The sequence below is a fragment of the Myiozetetes cayanensis genome, unplaced genomic scaffold, assembly GCF_022539395.1.
Source record: "Myiozetetes cayanensis isolate MyiCay16 unplaced genomic scaffold, myiCay2020 scf77, whole genome shotgun sequence".
Taxonomy (NCBI): Eukaryota; Metazoa; Chordata; class Aves; order Passeriformes; family Tyrannidae; genus Myiozetetes; species Myiozetetes cayanensis.
In genome coordinates, this window is record NW_026088042.1 from 147,242 (window position 1) to 163,239 (window position 15,998).

Genomic DNA, 15,998 nt, shown 5'->3' on the forward strand with positions numbered 1-15,998 from the left:
TCAGCCTATTGATGGGGAGGTGGAATGTTGAGCGACAGTGCTGATGCTGTGCCAGCGCTGCTCAGCAGTAGCCAAAACAGTGGTGTGTTATCAACACCTTTCTGACTACCAATGCAAAGTACAGCACTGCAAGGGCTGCTATGGGAAAATGAACTCCATCTCAGTCAGACCCAATACAGTGGTTTAGGTGGGCTCACAGATCTGTGTAAACTGCATCTAGCAATAATAAGACCCTCTAGTTGGCTATAAGATTCAATATATGGAACATTAATCACTGTTCCCCCCTTCTTCCCCACCACCACATACACATGCCAGGAATAAAGTAATACTAAGGAAAATATCTATTTAGGATAATATCCAGTAGTGCATATCAAAAGAAGCAATAACCAGCAGGTTGAGGGAGGTGATTCTGCCCCTCTACTCCACCCTCATGAGACCCTACCTGGAGTACTGTGTCCAGCTCTGGGGTCCCCAGCATAAGAAAGATGTGGACCTGTTGGAGTGGATCCAGAGGAGGATCATGAAGATGATCCAAGGAGTGGAGCATCTCTCCTATGAAGACAGGTTGAGACAGTTGGGGTTTTTCAACCTGGAAAAGAGAAAGCTCTGGGTAGACCTTATAGCAGCCTTTCAGTACTTCAAGAGGACATATAAGAAAGATGGGGACAAACTTTTTAGTAGACCCTGTTGTGATCAGACAAGGGGCAATGACTTTAAACTGAAAGAGGGTAGATTTAGATTAGTTATTACAAAGAAATTCTTGACTATGAGGGTGGTGAGACACTGGCACAGGCTGGTCAGAGAAGCTGTGGATGTCCCATCCCTAGAAGTGTTCAAGGCCAGGGTGGATGGGGCCCTGAGCAACCTAGTCTAGTGGAAGGTGTCCCTGTCCATGGCAGGGGTGTTGGACCTAGATGATCTTTAAAGTCCCTTCCAACCCAAGTCATTCTATGATTCTATGATATTGCTCGGAGTATTTCCCTAATAAGAATCTTGATGTTCAGGTGCATATCAATTTGATACAAGAGGTGTATGAAAAGACTATTGGGAGACGTTAGGGTTAGGATTTTTTATTTCATTTTTTTAAAGTTGTGCTTGGTATTAAATGCCATGGTGTTCTACTAAATTAGACATTTGTCATGCTTTCATATTCTTTTGTGCATTCGCTGTACCTTGAGATGCATATTAAGAAGTTAAAATTGCCTTTTAAATGTTTGGTGTGAGGGCTACTTTTGAGTGATGTGATGAGACCAAATGAGCCAGAATTCATTATCCAAATTTTCTTAGATAACAAGTAAAACAGCTCAGTTGTCACACTGGGACATAAAAGATTATCTTGCAGGCTTTTTTGTTATTATCTGTATTTCAGTGATTGCTACAAAGTTTGCACTGTTAGCCTTTGTTTTAATGTGATTTTCCAACCATATTATTAGGTTTAACCTTTCTTGATGAAGCTCATCTCCTTCGATGTACTGGCAACCTCTTAGACTTTGAATATAATCTTTTGCTGAACATCTGTATCTGCTAGGTTTTGTCAGTTGTGCCTAATCCTTTCTTTCTCTCCTCAGGTGTTTATGCACTGGATAGTATAATGCAAAACTGGTTTACACTTTTCACTCCAACAGAAGCCACTAGTATTGTTGCTACAACAGTGATGTCCAACAGCACCGTTGTCCGTCTGCATCTGGACTGCCATCAACAGGAGAAACTGGCCAGCAGTGCTAGGACACTTGCTCTACAGTGTGCCATGAAGGATCCTCAAAACTGTGCCCTCTCTGCACTGACCTTATGTGAAAAGGATCACATAACTTTTGAGACTGCTTACCAAATTGTTCTAGATGCTGCTACGACCAGCATGAGCTACTCGCAGCTTTTTACTATAGCACGATACATGGAGCACCGTGGTTACCCCATGCGGGCCTACAAGCTGGCCACTTTGGCCATGACACATCTCAACCTGAGTTACAATCAGGACACACATCCTGCCATTAACGATGTTCTCTGGGCATGTGTGCTCAGCCACTCCCTTGGGAAAAATGAGCTAACAGCTATAATACCTCTGGTAGTCAAAAGTGTCAAGTGTGCAACAGTACTGTCAGATATTTTGCGTAGGTGTACTTTGACCACTCCTGGCATGGTGGGACTCCATGGAAGGAGGAACTCTGGTAAACTCATGTCACTGGACAAAGCCCCTTTAAGACAACTCTTGGATGCCACGATCGGAGCCTATATTAATACAACTCATTCGCGTCTCACTCACATTAGCCCACGACACTATAGTGAATTTATAGAGTTCCTCAGCAAGGCACGAGAGACCTTCTTAATGGCTCATGATGGACACATGCAGTTTACGCAGTTTATTGATAACCTAAAACAAATCTACAAAGGCAAAAAGAAACTGATGATGCTGGTTCGTGAGCGGTTTGGTTAATGAAAATGCGTGAAGGGGGAGGTGGTTTGTTTTTACTTGAGCCTGCCTTTGTATCCTTTTGAACTTAAAGAAGCAGTGCCACATCGGTATTATATGTGTATAGTTATATTGAGTTTGAAAACTAAACTGTCATGTTGTGAAAGTTTGTGTGTTTAAATTTTTTTTCTGTTTTGTGTGAGAGAGAGGTCAAAAAAAGGTTTGGTTTACACTGAGTATATGTTGTCAAGTGGCAAAAGCCCACATTGCTCTCCTGTTCTTTCTGTATATGTTCACAGCCTCAAAAAGAAAACATATTGCAATGGCTTTAAAAAACAAACAAAACACCTCCATCCTGTGATAAGTACCTCAAATGAATTCAGCTTTACTCCTTTGTAACTCATCCTTATAGTTGTGTATTTAAACAAACCAACAAATGAAATACTAGTACTTAAAAGGCTGACCATGTGGCTTTGCAGTGCTGTTCGTCCAGAAGCATGGCACACAATGCTTGTGCATGTGGAAACTTAGCAACTGTCAACATACATTCTCAGGGATTTATCAAAATAAATTTTTAAAAGTATGAGAGCATTTATTGTACTGTATATATATTATAGTATATGTCTGAATATTGAAAAAGTATAACATTAATTTATAAAAAAATCAAATCTATGTAAAGCAAAATACTTGAAACCGTAGCAGCTTGGTTTTAAAGAAAAACTATCTAAAGGACTCAAGTGCGCCTTGCTTCAGGGTTGATTCGGGGGGTGAACTATATTCTGGGCATCTATGCAGAGCCACCTTTTGGACTGCATGATTAGAACAATACTTACTGGGGGAAATTTTATATATATATATATATATATACACACACACACATACATACACACATGCTTGTAACAGCCACTATAGTAAAGAGGAACAACAAAAAAATACACAACCAGAGCAACAAGCCTTAGCATTAAGAATACAGTATACCAGAATCAGGGTTTGTGCCTCCTAGCCTAGGAAAATTAAAGAAATATAATTTTTGGCACAAAATGCAAAATTATTAAAGTGATACATTATGCCTTTCGAGTGAGCTAATAATAAACTAACCTTTGTGCACAAATATATATATTATATATATATTCTGCATAGGTATTTTGACTTTGTGCAGGACAGAAAGTTGTGTAGGTATGACTGTTCTACTTTTCCATTCATTTTTTTAACATATTTTCTCTAGAATTACTCAAACAAAAGCAGCCTTCTATCTTGCCTTGTCTTAATGCTTTAAATTAACCAGTCTGGAGATCTAACTACCAAACCATTCATTATATTATTAAATACCAAATTTGATTACAGTATAGTGTCTTTGTTTCAGCTGATGGTTCTGTATCCTTGTGATTTTAAAACAGCTTTTATGTTTTGGTGCAAAAGTTGTCCAGTGTCTCCTGTTCCCTTCATTAGAGAACATTCTAGAGATATGTTTGTAGGTATTTTTGTTAAAAAAACCTATTTCATGCTCTCCATTTTATTTATTATAATCGGTAAAAATATTGTACTTCATTACCCATGTAAACATGCTCATGAAGTTGAAAGTAATTGATTTGATACACTGATATCAATTTATTTATGCAACTAAATCACTGTTTTATAAACTTGTTATTGATCAACAATTTTCTTTTTGATTAAAATTAGGTTTTTGAAAGTTGATTCTGCCTCCTTTATGGTGTCTGTTACTGGAGTTGAATTGCGTATGGATAGTTCATAGATCTTAAATGCCCAGCTTGCAACTTTGGTGCCTTATGGTGATAAGCAATATGACCAAGAAGACCAGGAAAGAAATGTTTTGTTCTTCAAAAATCTACTGAGAAACAGTGATGTTCACAATTGCAACAGCTCCTTTGCTCGTGGAAGAAGACCTGGTGTGTCAGAGTGACCAAATACTGCCTGCAATTGAGATGCGTGGTCTATACAATGAACCATAAGCCTTGACATATTGCCCTGGTGGGATGAGTGTGTGTGGGCATGTTCCCACTCAGTGGATTATTTGGGCGACCATGAGAGTTGAGATGTGCAGCAGATATATAGAAGGACAGTTCTTGCTGTTCTTTGGCTTTTCTAAAGCATTTTGTGTATTCTGAACTATGCAACTCACTACACCTAGCATGGAGTTCTTGCTCACCAACAGACAGCCTTTCTGCTTTTTTGGAACCTTTGCTCTGTAAGATCTGTAAGTTTTCCAGTCCTCAGTGAATCATGTGATACAGAATGGTCGAAAATTGAAGAGAAGTTTTCTGCTTTACCAAGATCTTTATCATCTTAGGTATGTTATATGATGTCATATTTGACTACATTATCTGAATACCTTCACTTTTTTTAGTATCTGAAAACAGAACTATCATGCAGCAAACAATTATCAGAGATGCCAGTGTACCTATTTTCTGACAGTGAGACTTGTGTAACTCGAAGATTAACGAGGAAATGTCTGAATGTTTGTACAAATTGTCATGTAAAATATGAGTCTTTACCAAGCCTTGCTAACAACTGAGTTGCCCTGACCTGGTAGTACTAACATTTTGTAGCTTCTATGACTTCTATCCCTTCCACGTATTGAATTCTCATGAAGTGTTTGCTTCATTACCTTGTCCTAGATTAATTTTCTACTACAGACAAAAAGGAATAAGAAGGATGCTCTCTTCTGTAATAGGATTTGCATGGATGTTGGGGCTTTTTTGCCTCTTACAAATAAATCACTATTATGGATACTGTGGATTATATAGATTGCAAAACTGAAGCCTATTTGTAGACAAAGGCTTTAGAATTAAATGTGATCTTGATGGTTGCCACCTGCTTTTGAGGAGCACAATGACTTATTTTTCTTTCAGAACTGATCAAAGTTTATTTGATTTGTCTTCATGAGTGATTGAAATTTCTTATGTGTCCTCAGTGGTGCTGCATAGTACAGTTCACACCATGTTAAAAGCTCTCATGGACCAACATGATTGTCCCGTGTCTCTAACAAACATGTCTAGATATGTACTGCTCTTGTTTTGTGAAGGTAGGAAGAACCCAGGAAAGAGAATTCATGAAAAAACCAATCTGAGGGCTCTTTTAGGAAAAACGGATCAAATATTTCTAAAACTACAGATTTGAATTAATTTTGGAGCATAAGGAAGCCTAGTCAAAGTATGTCTCAAATACTTTTATCTTCTTTTCAGAGCCCTATATTTGAGATATGTTGCCAATAATAGGCTCTTAAAAGAAACTTCTAAGACTCAATTTGTGAGTTTTAGAAATCAGGCATTCTTTTATTATGACACGCTGCACAGTCGCAACACACAGGGTGCCCTTGGAATCAACTTGCCAAAGTGCACACAGAGGTATCTCCACTACAGTTTATACGTCAGCATTACATGATCATTCATTTTCAGTTCCCTGCATTCCTATTACATATTCATGACATTTCCTGACACCTATTAGCATATTGTCATGGTTTTGCTGGTTCATAGAAACTAAGCAGGAATTTTTTCCCTTCCCCCTGCCCACTTCATGGAGGAATGTTGAGTGGGCAGTTAAGGAGCACAAAAGAAGCTGCCTCTTAGTTAATAGCCCTCAGAATCTCGTCTCCTGGGAAACAGGGGTGAGGAGTTCCTTTATACTTTTTTTTCCTCTCATCTCCTGGGAAACAGGGGGGAGGAGTTCTGACTGGCTGCTGAAGCAGTGGTTCTTGTGCACATTAAAGGGAGAAAGCAAACTATACCGCAGGACTCGATCAGCAGAACAGAGTGAGTTTTTTTCCCATTGTGGAGGACTTTTTTTGTTGTTTCTCTCCCTCCTCTCTCTCCCCTTTCCCAGTGTGTGTTGGGGGAAGGGAAACCAATTTTCGGTTTCTCCAACACACCCCGGAGGGTGTCACCCCAAGTGGCAATGACCAGTGATTCCACAGAGCCCCCTGCCAACCAGCATAAAGAACAGCGCCCCCTGGTGACTGGTACAGGACACTACAAGCTCTGCATCTCCAGTGATCCATCATCCCCTGTTGACTGTGGTTAGAATTGCACCAAAGGGCACAAACTGAACTGTTTACTTTTTTCTTTGCTTGTTTATTGGTCTGTTTTGAAGGGGATTATTTGTGGGTATAGGAATATTGTTTGGTTGTTTTACTTGTTTTCTTTCGTTGTTTCTGCCAATACACATATATCTTTAAATAAAGGGCTGTTATTTTTCTTTCTTCCACAATTTTTTTCCCCTCAATCAGAACCTCTTAATTTTGGATTTACAATTGCTTAGAGGGAGGAGTTTGGGTCTTCCTTGTAACTCATCCTCAGCAAAGCACCTGTGTCTCATTTAAACTGAGACATGTATATACCTTATAAGGTCAAGGGGGGGGGGGGGCTTCATCAGGGGTCTTCAGTGGTCTTCTTTGTCTTGAGCCCCCAAAGTTCTGACTGCTTTATGACCTTCTTTAAGACAATACACCTGATTATAGAGTAACTTGGTATTGCTTGACTGGCTGTCCCAGTTCCCCTCTTCATTGTTTCTTTACTTTGCTTGGTTAGTCCTTTTAAATCACTTGACTCAGCTTTATGTAGTTTCTATGGTACATTCTGCTGCAAAAACTATTAGTTCTTGTTACATCTCAAAACTCAGATATCAGATATGCAACTGAACACCTCTGCTATCATTGTCGCAAAATGTTATAGTGCTTTTCAACACTCCTTTAAATGAGAACTTTTTTAAAATCCAGGATTACTCTTCAGTAGTGAAGGCAGCTGAGCATGATTCTTCCATATCATAGGCTACTACTGAATCTTCATTTTTTTGATGAGTTGAGTGAAATTCTGAAAGACGTTATATTACTTCTGTATTAAGAGACTGTCCAAGAAACTTACTTGTACTCATAAGTTCATGTTCAGATTTCCTTTATATTCTATTGATTCTGCCAGAACAGAAGCTAGCAGAGATTTTTCTTACCCAAATTACATTACCTTTGTTTAGCTTTTTGGTGTTTCAACACTTATTTAACTTCCACATCTGGTTTTCCTATTATAGAAAACTGTACAACTTTTCAGCATGATGATACCTTGGAGTTTTGATGTTTTAATTTTTTTTTATTTTTGTAGACTTTAGAAGTAATTATGTAGTAAATGTAGATTTTAGAGTAGCAGCATATTATCCCTTTACCCTTAACACACCAGCTCAAACCCCTGTTACCCATTCCCATATCAATTCCCTAAATTCCATAGCCTGTTTAGTCTCTTTTTCAAGGTAGAATTGCAGAAGAACACCCTAACCCTACGGAACAAGATATAGCCATAGACCCAACAACCTTCAGGCCTAGAATTCTGGAAGGCCTCCAAGGACATTACGTGCTCTGAGGAAGATGAAGATGAAGAAGAGGGGGTCCCAAAACGCCCCCAGACCCAATTCTCAAGAGGCGTGGCGGGGGCAGAACCTGGGTGGTGGCTGGACTGGATTGGGTGAAAATCATTATAAAAACTGTGGACATCTGTATTTCGGGAGCGCGCTGGGGTATTCCAGAAAGCCTGGGGGGTCATTAAAACTTTTGTATCCTTATCTTATCTCCTACCTAATTTGGCTTGGACTCTTTTTTTCCCCACAGCCATTTAGGCAACAGTTTGGTGACTCCGTACGGGGAATCGAGACCTGTGACTCCTCTGGATCGGTATTCCGTTTTGCAGGGATTTCTTTCCGGCCGGCATATCTTGAAGAATTCCTGCTCTGATCTTGGGGGGCCCAGCTTCTCGGAACCGCACGTGGAGGAAGTAAGATAAAGAACAAAACTCCTAGAGAATTTTAATTAGCAGCTGCGGGAAGGAGTTTCCCCAGGGCTAGGGAATACGGTGAGGCTGGGAAGGGAAACTTGGACTTGGGCCCAAAGTCAGTGTTTTCCCAGTCTGTTGGCAAAGGGATTTTTGCCGGAGTGGGCAGTGGAACTGCCCGGAAAGTTTAAGTTAGGGCAGGCAGGAGGATTTCGGGTTTCTTGTTGGCCAGGTGCGGCCGGAGAGGGGGGGACGCCTCCCGCTTGAAACTCTGTGTTTCTGCCTGAACCTGGTAGTGTCTGGATTAGACACAAGGTCTGTGGTGTGTGTGGCTGTGAGTTCTAGGCTAGATCTGTCGTTTTCCTCGTGTGTTGTTTGTTAACATGGGATGTACACAAGCTAAAGAAGAAATTCCAGAGGGAACCCCTCTTGCTTTGGTTTTACGGTATTGGGATGATTTAACTGGCCCTGAGACATCTTTAAAAAGGCGGGAGGTAGTTAGACTCTCTATGGATGTTTGGCCCTATACCGGGAAAATTAGAGGAATAACCTGGCCGAAATTTGGCTCTTTTGAGGCAAATACAGTGTTTCATCTTATGACAATCCTTCATAAGGAGGAAATGTGGTCAGAATTGCATTATGCAGAATTATTCTACCTTTTCTTAACCCGTCCGAAATTGAGAAAGGTATATAAAAAGGACAAAGTTAAAATAGAAGCAGAACACACAGAAATGGTATTAGAGGAGAAAAAGAAAAAGAAAAATCGTGCTAAGCATGATCCTGAGGAGGAAACTAATCTTGAAAGCCCTGGAGATGAAAATCTGGACCTTTTAATTCCCCCAAATATGAGAATAGGAAGCGCACCCCCCCCTTTGGCTCAGGCTGCGGGCGCAGCAGGCGTAAGTCCATCAGGAGCGGGGGTAGCACCTGGGGCGGGTCCTGCCAGCTCGGCAGGGACGGCTGGATCTGCAGTGCCGGGTCCAGTTGCTTCGGGGGCCTCGGGGGCAACGGGGGGACAGGTTGGGACTGCTCCGGGAGGAGCGGGGGTCCTGGGAACTGCTGGTGGTGCTCCGGGACCCGCGGGGCCGGCGCCGGCTGCTCCGGCCGACGCGGGAACAAGAGGAGCGGGGGCGGTCCACGTCCCGCCTGCCCCTCCTGGAGCAGCTGAACTAGCCCCTCCCGTGACCGCGGAGCCGGTCCGGTCTGAAACTGTGAGCTCCCTAGGTGTCGGTGACCGGGGGGCGATAGCCCCTTTCGGAGCCGGGGTGCCGATCCCATCTGGAGCTGCGAGCTCTGCCGGTGCCGAAAGGGGGGCGGTGACCCTCCCCGGGACTGCAGGTCCTCTCGGTCACAGGGGGGCTGCACTGGCTCCCTCCTGGGCCATTCCGGGAGTGCCAGGCGCAGGAGCGGTTACCGGGGCAATGGGGGTGGGAGGTTCGAATCTCAGCACTGCGGGAGGAGGAGCGGGGGCGGTGTCTACAGCCAGAGTCCCTGCCCCGCCTGACACAGGACCCTTTAGCTCTGCCATGAGGGGCGGGAACGAACCCGCCCCCATCCCTTCGGCACCACCCTATCCTATGGAGGAATGGGGGACCCAGGGTTTAGAATTACAGCAACGGGGGAGAAGCCGGTTAAGGAGGAGCAGTTCGGTTCCTCCTACCGACAAGAGACAAAGATGGGGTCTTCCCCCTTTTGACCCCTCGAGCACAAACGTTAAGACTCGGGATAGTGATTTTTTTGATACAGGCACAGAAGCTTCTGAGGATGAATCAAATGATAGACTGGAGAGGAGGGAAGAGAAACCACTTATAGTAAGACCAAAGACAGGGGGAAGAAACGTACAAGAAGCTCTGTCAGACCCCAGTCCGGTGGCTAGTAGGACAAGATCACAAAAGGAAAAGCCTACAGTAGAAGCCCCCTTAAGGCAAGCCCTGAGCAACCAGGGTCCAGTTTTGATAAAAACTCCCTTTTCTCTAGGTGAGTTACAGCAGTGGAAAGCTTCAGTTGGAACATATAGGGAAAACCCAGACAAGGTAACTAGGTTTATGAAAAGAGCAATAAAGACACAAAATCCTGATTGGGAAGATTTGGAAATAATGTTAGACACATTATTAGATTCTAGTGAAATAGACATGGTTAAGAAAACTGCCCGGGATGAAATAGAGAGGCTCATAACATCTGGGCAGATGCAAGGACAACTACAAGATGTGTTTCCCTCAGAGAATCCTAAATGGGATTCCAATTTACCAGAAAAAAGAGAAGCATTGAAACGCTATCAGGATTGGATAATTTATGGTCTTAAATATGGAATTCCAAAAGCAGTAAATTGGTCAAAAATGTATACAGTGAAACAAAATAAAAATGAATCGCCTACAGATTTTTTGAACAGACTAACAGAGACCGTACAAAAGTACACAGACATAGATATAGAATCAGGCGCAGGGAAAAGGCACTTGATTTATTTATTTATAGGCCAATCTGCAGACGACATAAGGAAAAAGCTACAAAAAGCGGGTGAGGACAAGAGTATTGGTGAATTAATGAATATAGCTTGGACAGTCTATCGAAATAGAGACCAAAAAGGTGGAGGAAAGGAGCATGATAATGACCAGCAGAAATATCGCAAACACAATATCCACCGTGAAAATTATAGATCTAGTTACCAGCATGATAAGACTAATGATGTATGTTCTTTTTGTAAAAAGAAGGGACATTGGAAAAGAGATTGTCCGGACTTGAAAAGGAAAAGTGAATTTCCACCCCCTCCTCCAGCCTCCCAACTGACTTTAAGCCAAAATGCATGAAGGGAACCGGAGGTTTCTACCCCAGCAGAACCTCTGGTTGTAGCTAAGCTGGGGGGAGAAGATGTGGAATTTTTAGTTGATACAGGTGCTGCATATTCCGTGTTAAACACCCTGGAAGGGAAACTGAGTCAAGATACTGTAACTGTGGTTGGTGCCACAGGGGTAAGTGAAATCAGGCCTTTCTTCAAACCCTTGAAATTTAAATTAGGGAAACACTGGGTAACTCATCAATTCCTCTATATGCCAAATTCTCCTATGCCTTTATTGGGTAGAGATTTATTAGAAAAACTGGAAGCTGAAATTAAATTCTGTAAGGGGGGGGGAATAAAAGTTATCATCCCTGACACTAAATATATCGAGGCAGCCACCTTCTTCATACAGGAGAACCACGGAGAGATCCCTGCAGAGGTTGAGAATGCTGTGATCCCTTTAGTGTGGGCTAGCGAATATCCTGGGAGGTCCAAGCGAGCAGAACCCGTAAGCATCACGCTCAAGCCAGGAGCAACACCGGTAAGGCAAAAACAATACCCCTTGAAGCTAGAAAGTCGTCAAGGTTTAGCACCCATAATTGAAAAGTTCCTTAAATTTGGCCTATTGGTAGAATGTGAATCTAAATATAACACCCCCATCCTTCCAGTGAAGAAAGCTGATGGTAAGAGCTATCGATTGGTCCAAGATCTGAGGGCAATCAATAAAATAACAGAGGATATATACCCGGTAGTAGCGAACCCCTATACCTTGTTAACCACATTAACAGAGGAATTAGGGTGGTTTACAGTGCTTGATCTAAAAGATGCCTTTTTCTGCATTCCTGTGCACAAGGACAGCCAAGAGCTTTTTGCTTTTGAATGGGAAAATCCTGAGACAGGGAGAAGAACTCAACTTACATGGACTGTCTTACCGCAAGGCTATAAGAACAGCCCGACGATATTTGGAAACCAGCTGGCAAAAGAACTAGAAGACTGGAGAAGGCAGCAGCCAGAAGGACTTGTCCTACAGTATGTAGACGACATACTAATTGCTGCTAAAAGTCGGGAACAATGCATCGAGCTCACTGTAAGTCTTTTAAACTTTTTGGGACTAAGTGGATATAGGGTCTCAAAAGAGAAAGCACAAATTGCAAAGGAAATAGTCATTTACCTGGGGCTTGAAATCTATCGTGGACACCGACGGCTCAGCACAGATCGGAAAGAAGCCATCTGCCGTCTCCCAGAGCCCCACACTGTACGAGAAATGCAGGCTTTTCTAGGAATGGTGGGGTGGTGTCGCTTGTGGATAGCTGACTATGGGTTATTAGTCAAACCCCTATATGAAGCACTGAAAACAGCCAAGAAAGGAGTTATAACATGGACAGATGAGATCAGAGCTGCATTTAAACAACTGAAACAGTCCTTAATGTCAGCTCCAGCACTGGGACTACCAGACCTAACCAAACCCTTTGAACTGTTTACATATGAGCAACTAAATGTTGCCCTGGGGGTACTGTCACAGACCCTGGGAGACCAGCGAAGGGCTGTGGCCTATTTCTCCAAACAACTAGACAATGTCAGCCAAGGATGGCCAGGGTGTTTGAGGGCTGTGGCAGCAACTGTTATCTTGATCCAAGAGGCCCGGAAACTCACCCTGGGACAGCGCATTGTCGTGTATGTACCCCATGCAGTCCAAGCTGTACTTGAGCAAAAGGGGGGCCACTGGCTGTCCCCTAGTAGAATGCTTAAGTATCAAGCTGTGTTGTTAGAACAAGATGATATTACCCTGAAAACAACATCTGTTGTAAATCCTGCTATGTTTCTGTCCACAACATTAACTGACAGTATGCCTGAGCATGACTGTTTACAGACCATCGAGGAAACTTATTCCAGCAGACCGGACCTGAAGGATGAGCCTCTGGAAAACCCAGACTGGGAACTGTACACGGACGGAAGCAGTTTCATGCGAGATGGAAAGCGGATGACAGGGTATGCAGTGACAACCAGGGACGAGGTAATCGAGGCAAAGGCCTTGCCTGCTGATGTATCATCCCAGAAAGCAGAACTCATTGCATTGACAAGAGCTCTAGAGCTGAGCGAAGGTAAGAAAGTGAATATCTGGACAGATTCTAAGTATGCATTCAGTGTGGTACATGCCCATGGAGCCATCTGGAAAGAGAGAGGGCTACTAACTGCACAAGGCAGTGGAATTAAACATGCTGATCAAATCCATGCACTCCTTCAAAGTATCTGGAAGCCAGAAAAGGTATCTATTATGCATTGCAGAGCTCATCAGAGAGGGAAAACAATTCCTGAATTGGGAAATCATTTTGCTGACCAGGCTGCAAAAAGGGCTGCAGAAAAAGGCATTCTAGCAGTAGTTCCACAGAAAGAAATCGATTTGACAGGGTACACCCCAAAATATGATGAGAAGGACCACCAATTAATTAAATCCCTTAAAGCTGGTGGGTGGGTGGGCTGTCACACCAACAGGACAGGTTGTGGTCACACCCCCACTCCTAAGGGAAATAGCTCTGCGGGAACATGAGGCTACCCACTGGGGAATAGAAAACCTTCTAAAACACCTAAAGAAAGTAGTGATAGGGACAGGTATGACTGAAGTCGTACAATCCATAGTAACTAAATGTGAAATCTGCCAGCAAAACAACCCAGATACAACCAAGAGGGTGGTACTAGGAGTAACAAAGGCTGGAAACCTTCCTGGAGATTACTGGCAAATAGATTTTGCTGAGTTACCACCAAGGGAGGGATATAAATACATACTAGTGCTGGTTGACACTTTTAGTGGATGGCCTGAAGCTTACCCGTGTCGCACTAACACAGCAAGAGAAGTGGTAAAAGCTTTGCTTAATCACATAATTCCAAGATTTGGGGTTCCTCTGGGAATGTCATCAGATAGAGGGACACATTTCATTGCAGTGATAGTGAAAGAGGTGTGTCGCGTCCTAGGAATTGTTTGGGACCTACACACTCCCTATAGACCTCAGGCAAGTGGCAAAGTGGAACGCATGAATGGCACTCTTAAAATGCAAATTGGCAAAATTTGTCAGGAAACATCCATGTCATGGGTTCAGGCTTTGCCTCTGGCTCTGCTGAGGATTCGTATCCAGCCAAGGCGGAGGGATAACATAAGTCCTTATGAAATATTGTATGGAAGACCATACCAAGCTCCACACATTCCAGGGGACATTCACATGAGAGGGAAAGTTGATTTACAAAAGTATTTAATTGCTTTAGGCTCTACTTTACAGAAGCTCCAGAAATTTGTCGAGCTTTCAAGGCCCATTGGATTGGACATCCCTGCTCATCAATTCCAACCAGGAGACGGGGTCTACATCAAATGGTGGGACAGTGATCCGCTGCAAGCCAAGTGGAGAGGACCTTTCCAAGTCCTGCTGACTTCCCTCACTGCTGTCAAAGTTGCTGGCAAAGGACCGTGGTTTCATTACTCCAGAGTGAAGAAAGCTTCAGTTCCTGGAACTATCAGCAAATCAGAACCCAACTCAGATGAAGAGGATGTGCCATAAACTGTTTCTACTGTACATGTTATCTGTACAGTCGGTAACTATGAATCGAGTTTGGGATCCAAAACTGCATGTGGCCATAGTCCAAAATGTATCCAAAATTCTCCGCAAAGATGACTGCTGGATTTGCACCCAAATACCAGCAGTCGATGGTAAAGATAGCATTTGGCCTCTTATTGGCATTTTACTAAACGAAACAAACTTTGGTAAGTCTATGTTAGAACTGCCAGGAACCTGGAAGCCAGTTACTGAGGCCTACTATCCGGTAACCCTGACTCACGTAATGTCTGACCAGGACAATTACACTGTCCCCTGTATGGTTGTTAATGCTACAGGAAAAATCATTCTCCCTCCTTACTGTTATAAAAATAAATCTACAGAAGAAATAGGCCCGGAAATTGTAACAAAGTTGGCACAAGTCCCCTTGAGATTAATCCCCCCCCATGGTTTAGGGTGGTACTGGATTTGTGAAAAAGAAGTTTGGAAAGTTTTGCCCCTTGATAAAGATCGGGCCTGTGCTCTAGGGGCTGTAATTCCAAACATAACAATCTTTGACCAAATTGATGAACAAGAGGAATGGGAAAAGAGTTATCTAAAAAGAATGAAGAGGACAAATAATCCCCTTATTGACCGTCCCACACTCTTTCACAGTATAGTCAGACCCATGATCCCATCTCTAGGGGTGAGTGAATTGGAAAAGGCAATAGTTAACATCTCAGCTGTAATTGAAAACATTCAAGATCAGGCTTCAGATGCAATTTCAGCTTTACAAGAGGAGGTCCATAGTCTGCCTCATGTAGTTCTACAAAACCGACTGGCTCTTAACATCTTGCTAGCCTCTCAAGGAGGTGTGTGTAAAGTCATCAACACCAGTTGCTGTTCTTACATAGACCAAAGTGGAAGAATTAATAACGATTTGGCTGCAATTTGGAATCAAACTAAAATTCTACATCAGGTGTCTCTGGACAATGTCTCACTGGGTTTGGGAGACACTCTCCACAAACTTACTTCATGGTTACCGAACTGGACCTGGATTAAACAACTGTTTCTATTGGTAATGTACATAGTTAGTGTTTGTGTAATAGCTTATTGCATGAACCAATGTTGTAGATGTTGCTCATCTTTTTGGAAAGTGATTAGAAATAAGTAGTAGAGATTGGACAAAATTTTTGAGTTTTGTCCAGTCTCTAAAGGGGGGACTGATACCTTGGAGTTTTGATGTTTTAATTTTTTTTTATTTTTGTAAACCTTAGAAGTAGTTATGTAGTAAATGTAGATTTTAGAGTAGCAGCATATTATCCCTTTACCCTTAACACACCAGCTCAAACCCCTGTTACCCATTCCCATATCAATTCCCTAAATTCCATAGCCTGTTTAGTCTCTTTTTCAAGGTAGAATTGTAGAAGAACACCCTAACCCTACGGAACAAGATATAGCCATAGACCCAACAACCTTCAGGCCTAGATTTCTGGAAGGCCTCCAAGGACATTACGTGCTCTGAGGAA

General features: G+C 42.7%; 1 protein-coding gene across 8 annotated transcripts in view; it reads left to right on the top strand.

Moving 5' to 3' along the window:
* Window positions 1–4,102, top strand: part of LOC126652333 (zinc finger SWIM domain-containing protein 6) — a 139,333-nt gene extending 135,231 nt beyond the window's left edge. For all 8 annotated transcript variants that reach the window (XM_050339061.1, XM_050339067.1, XM_050339068.1 and 5 more), the window contains one exon: window positions 1,569–4,102. In XM_050339061.1, coding sequence (XP_050195018.1) covers window positions 1,569–2,431 — 863 coding nt within the window. In that variant the 3' untranslated portion in view covers window positions 2,432–4,102. The remainder of the gene's footprint in view (window positions 1–1,568) is intronic.
* The last annotated feature ends 11,896 nt before the right edge of the window (window positions 4,103–15,998 follow it).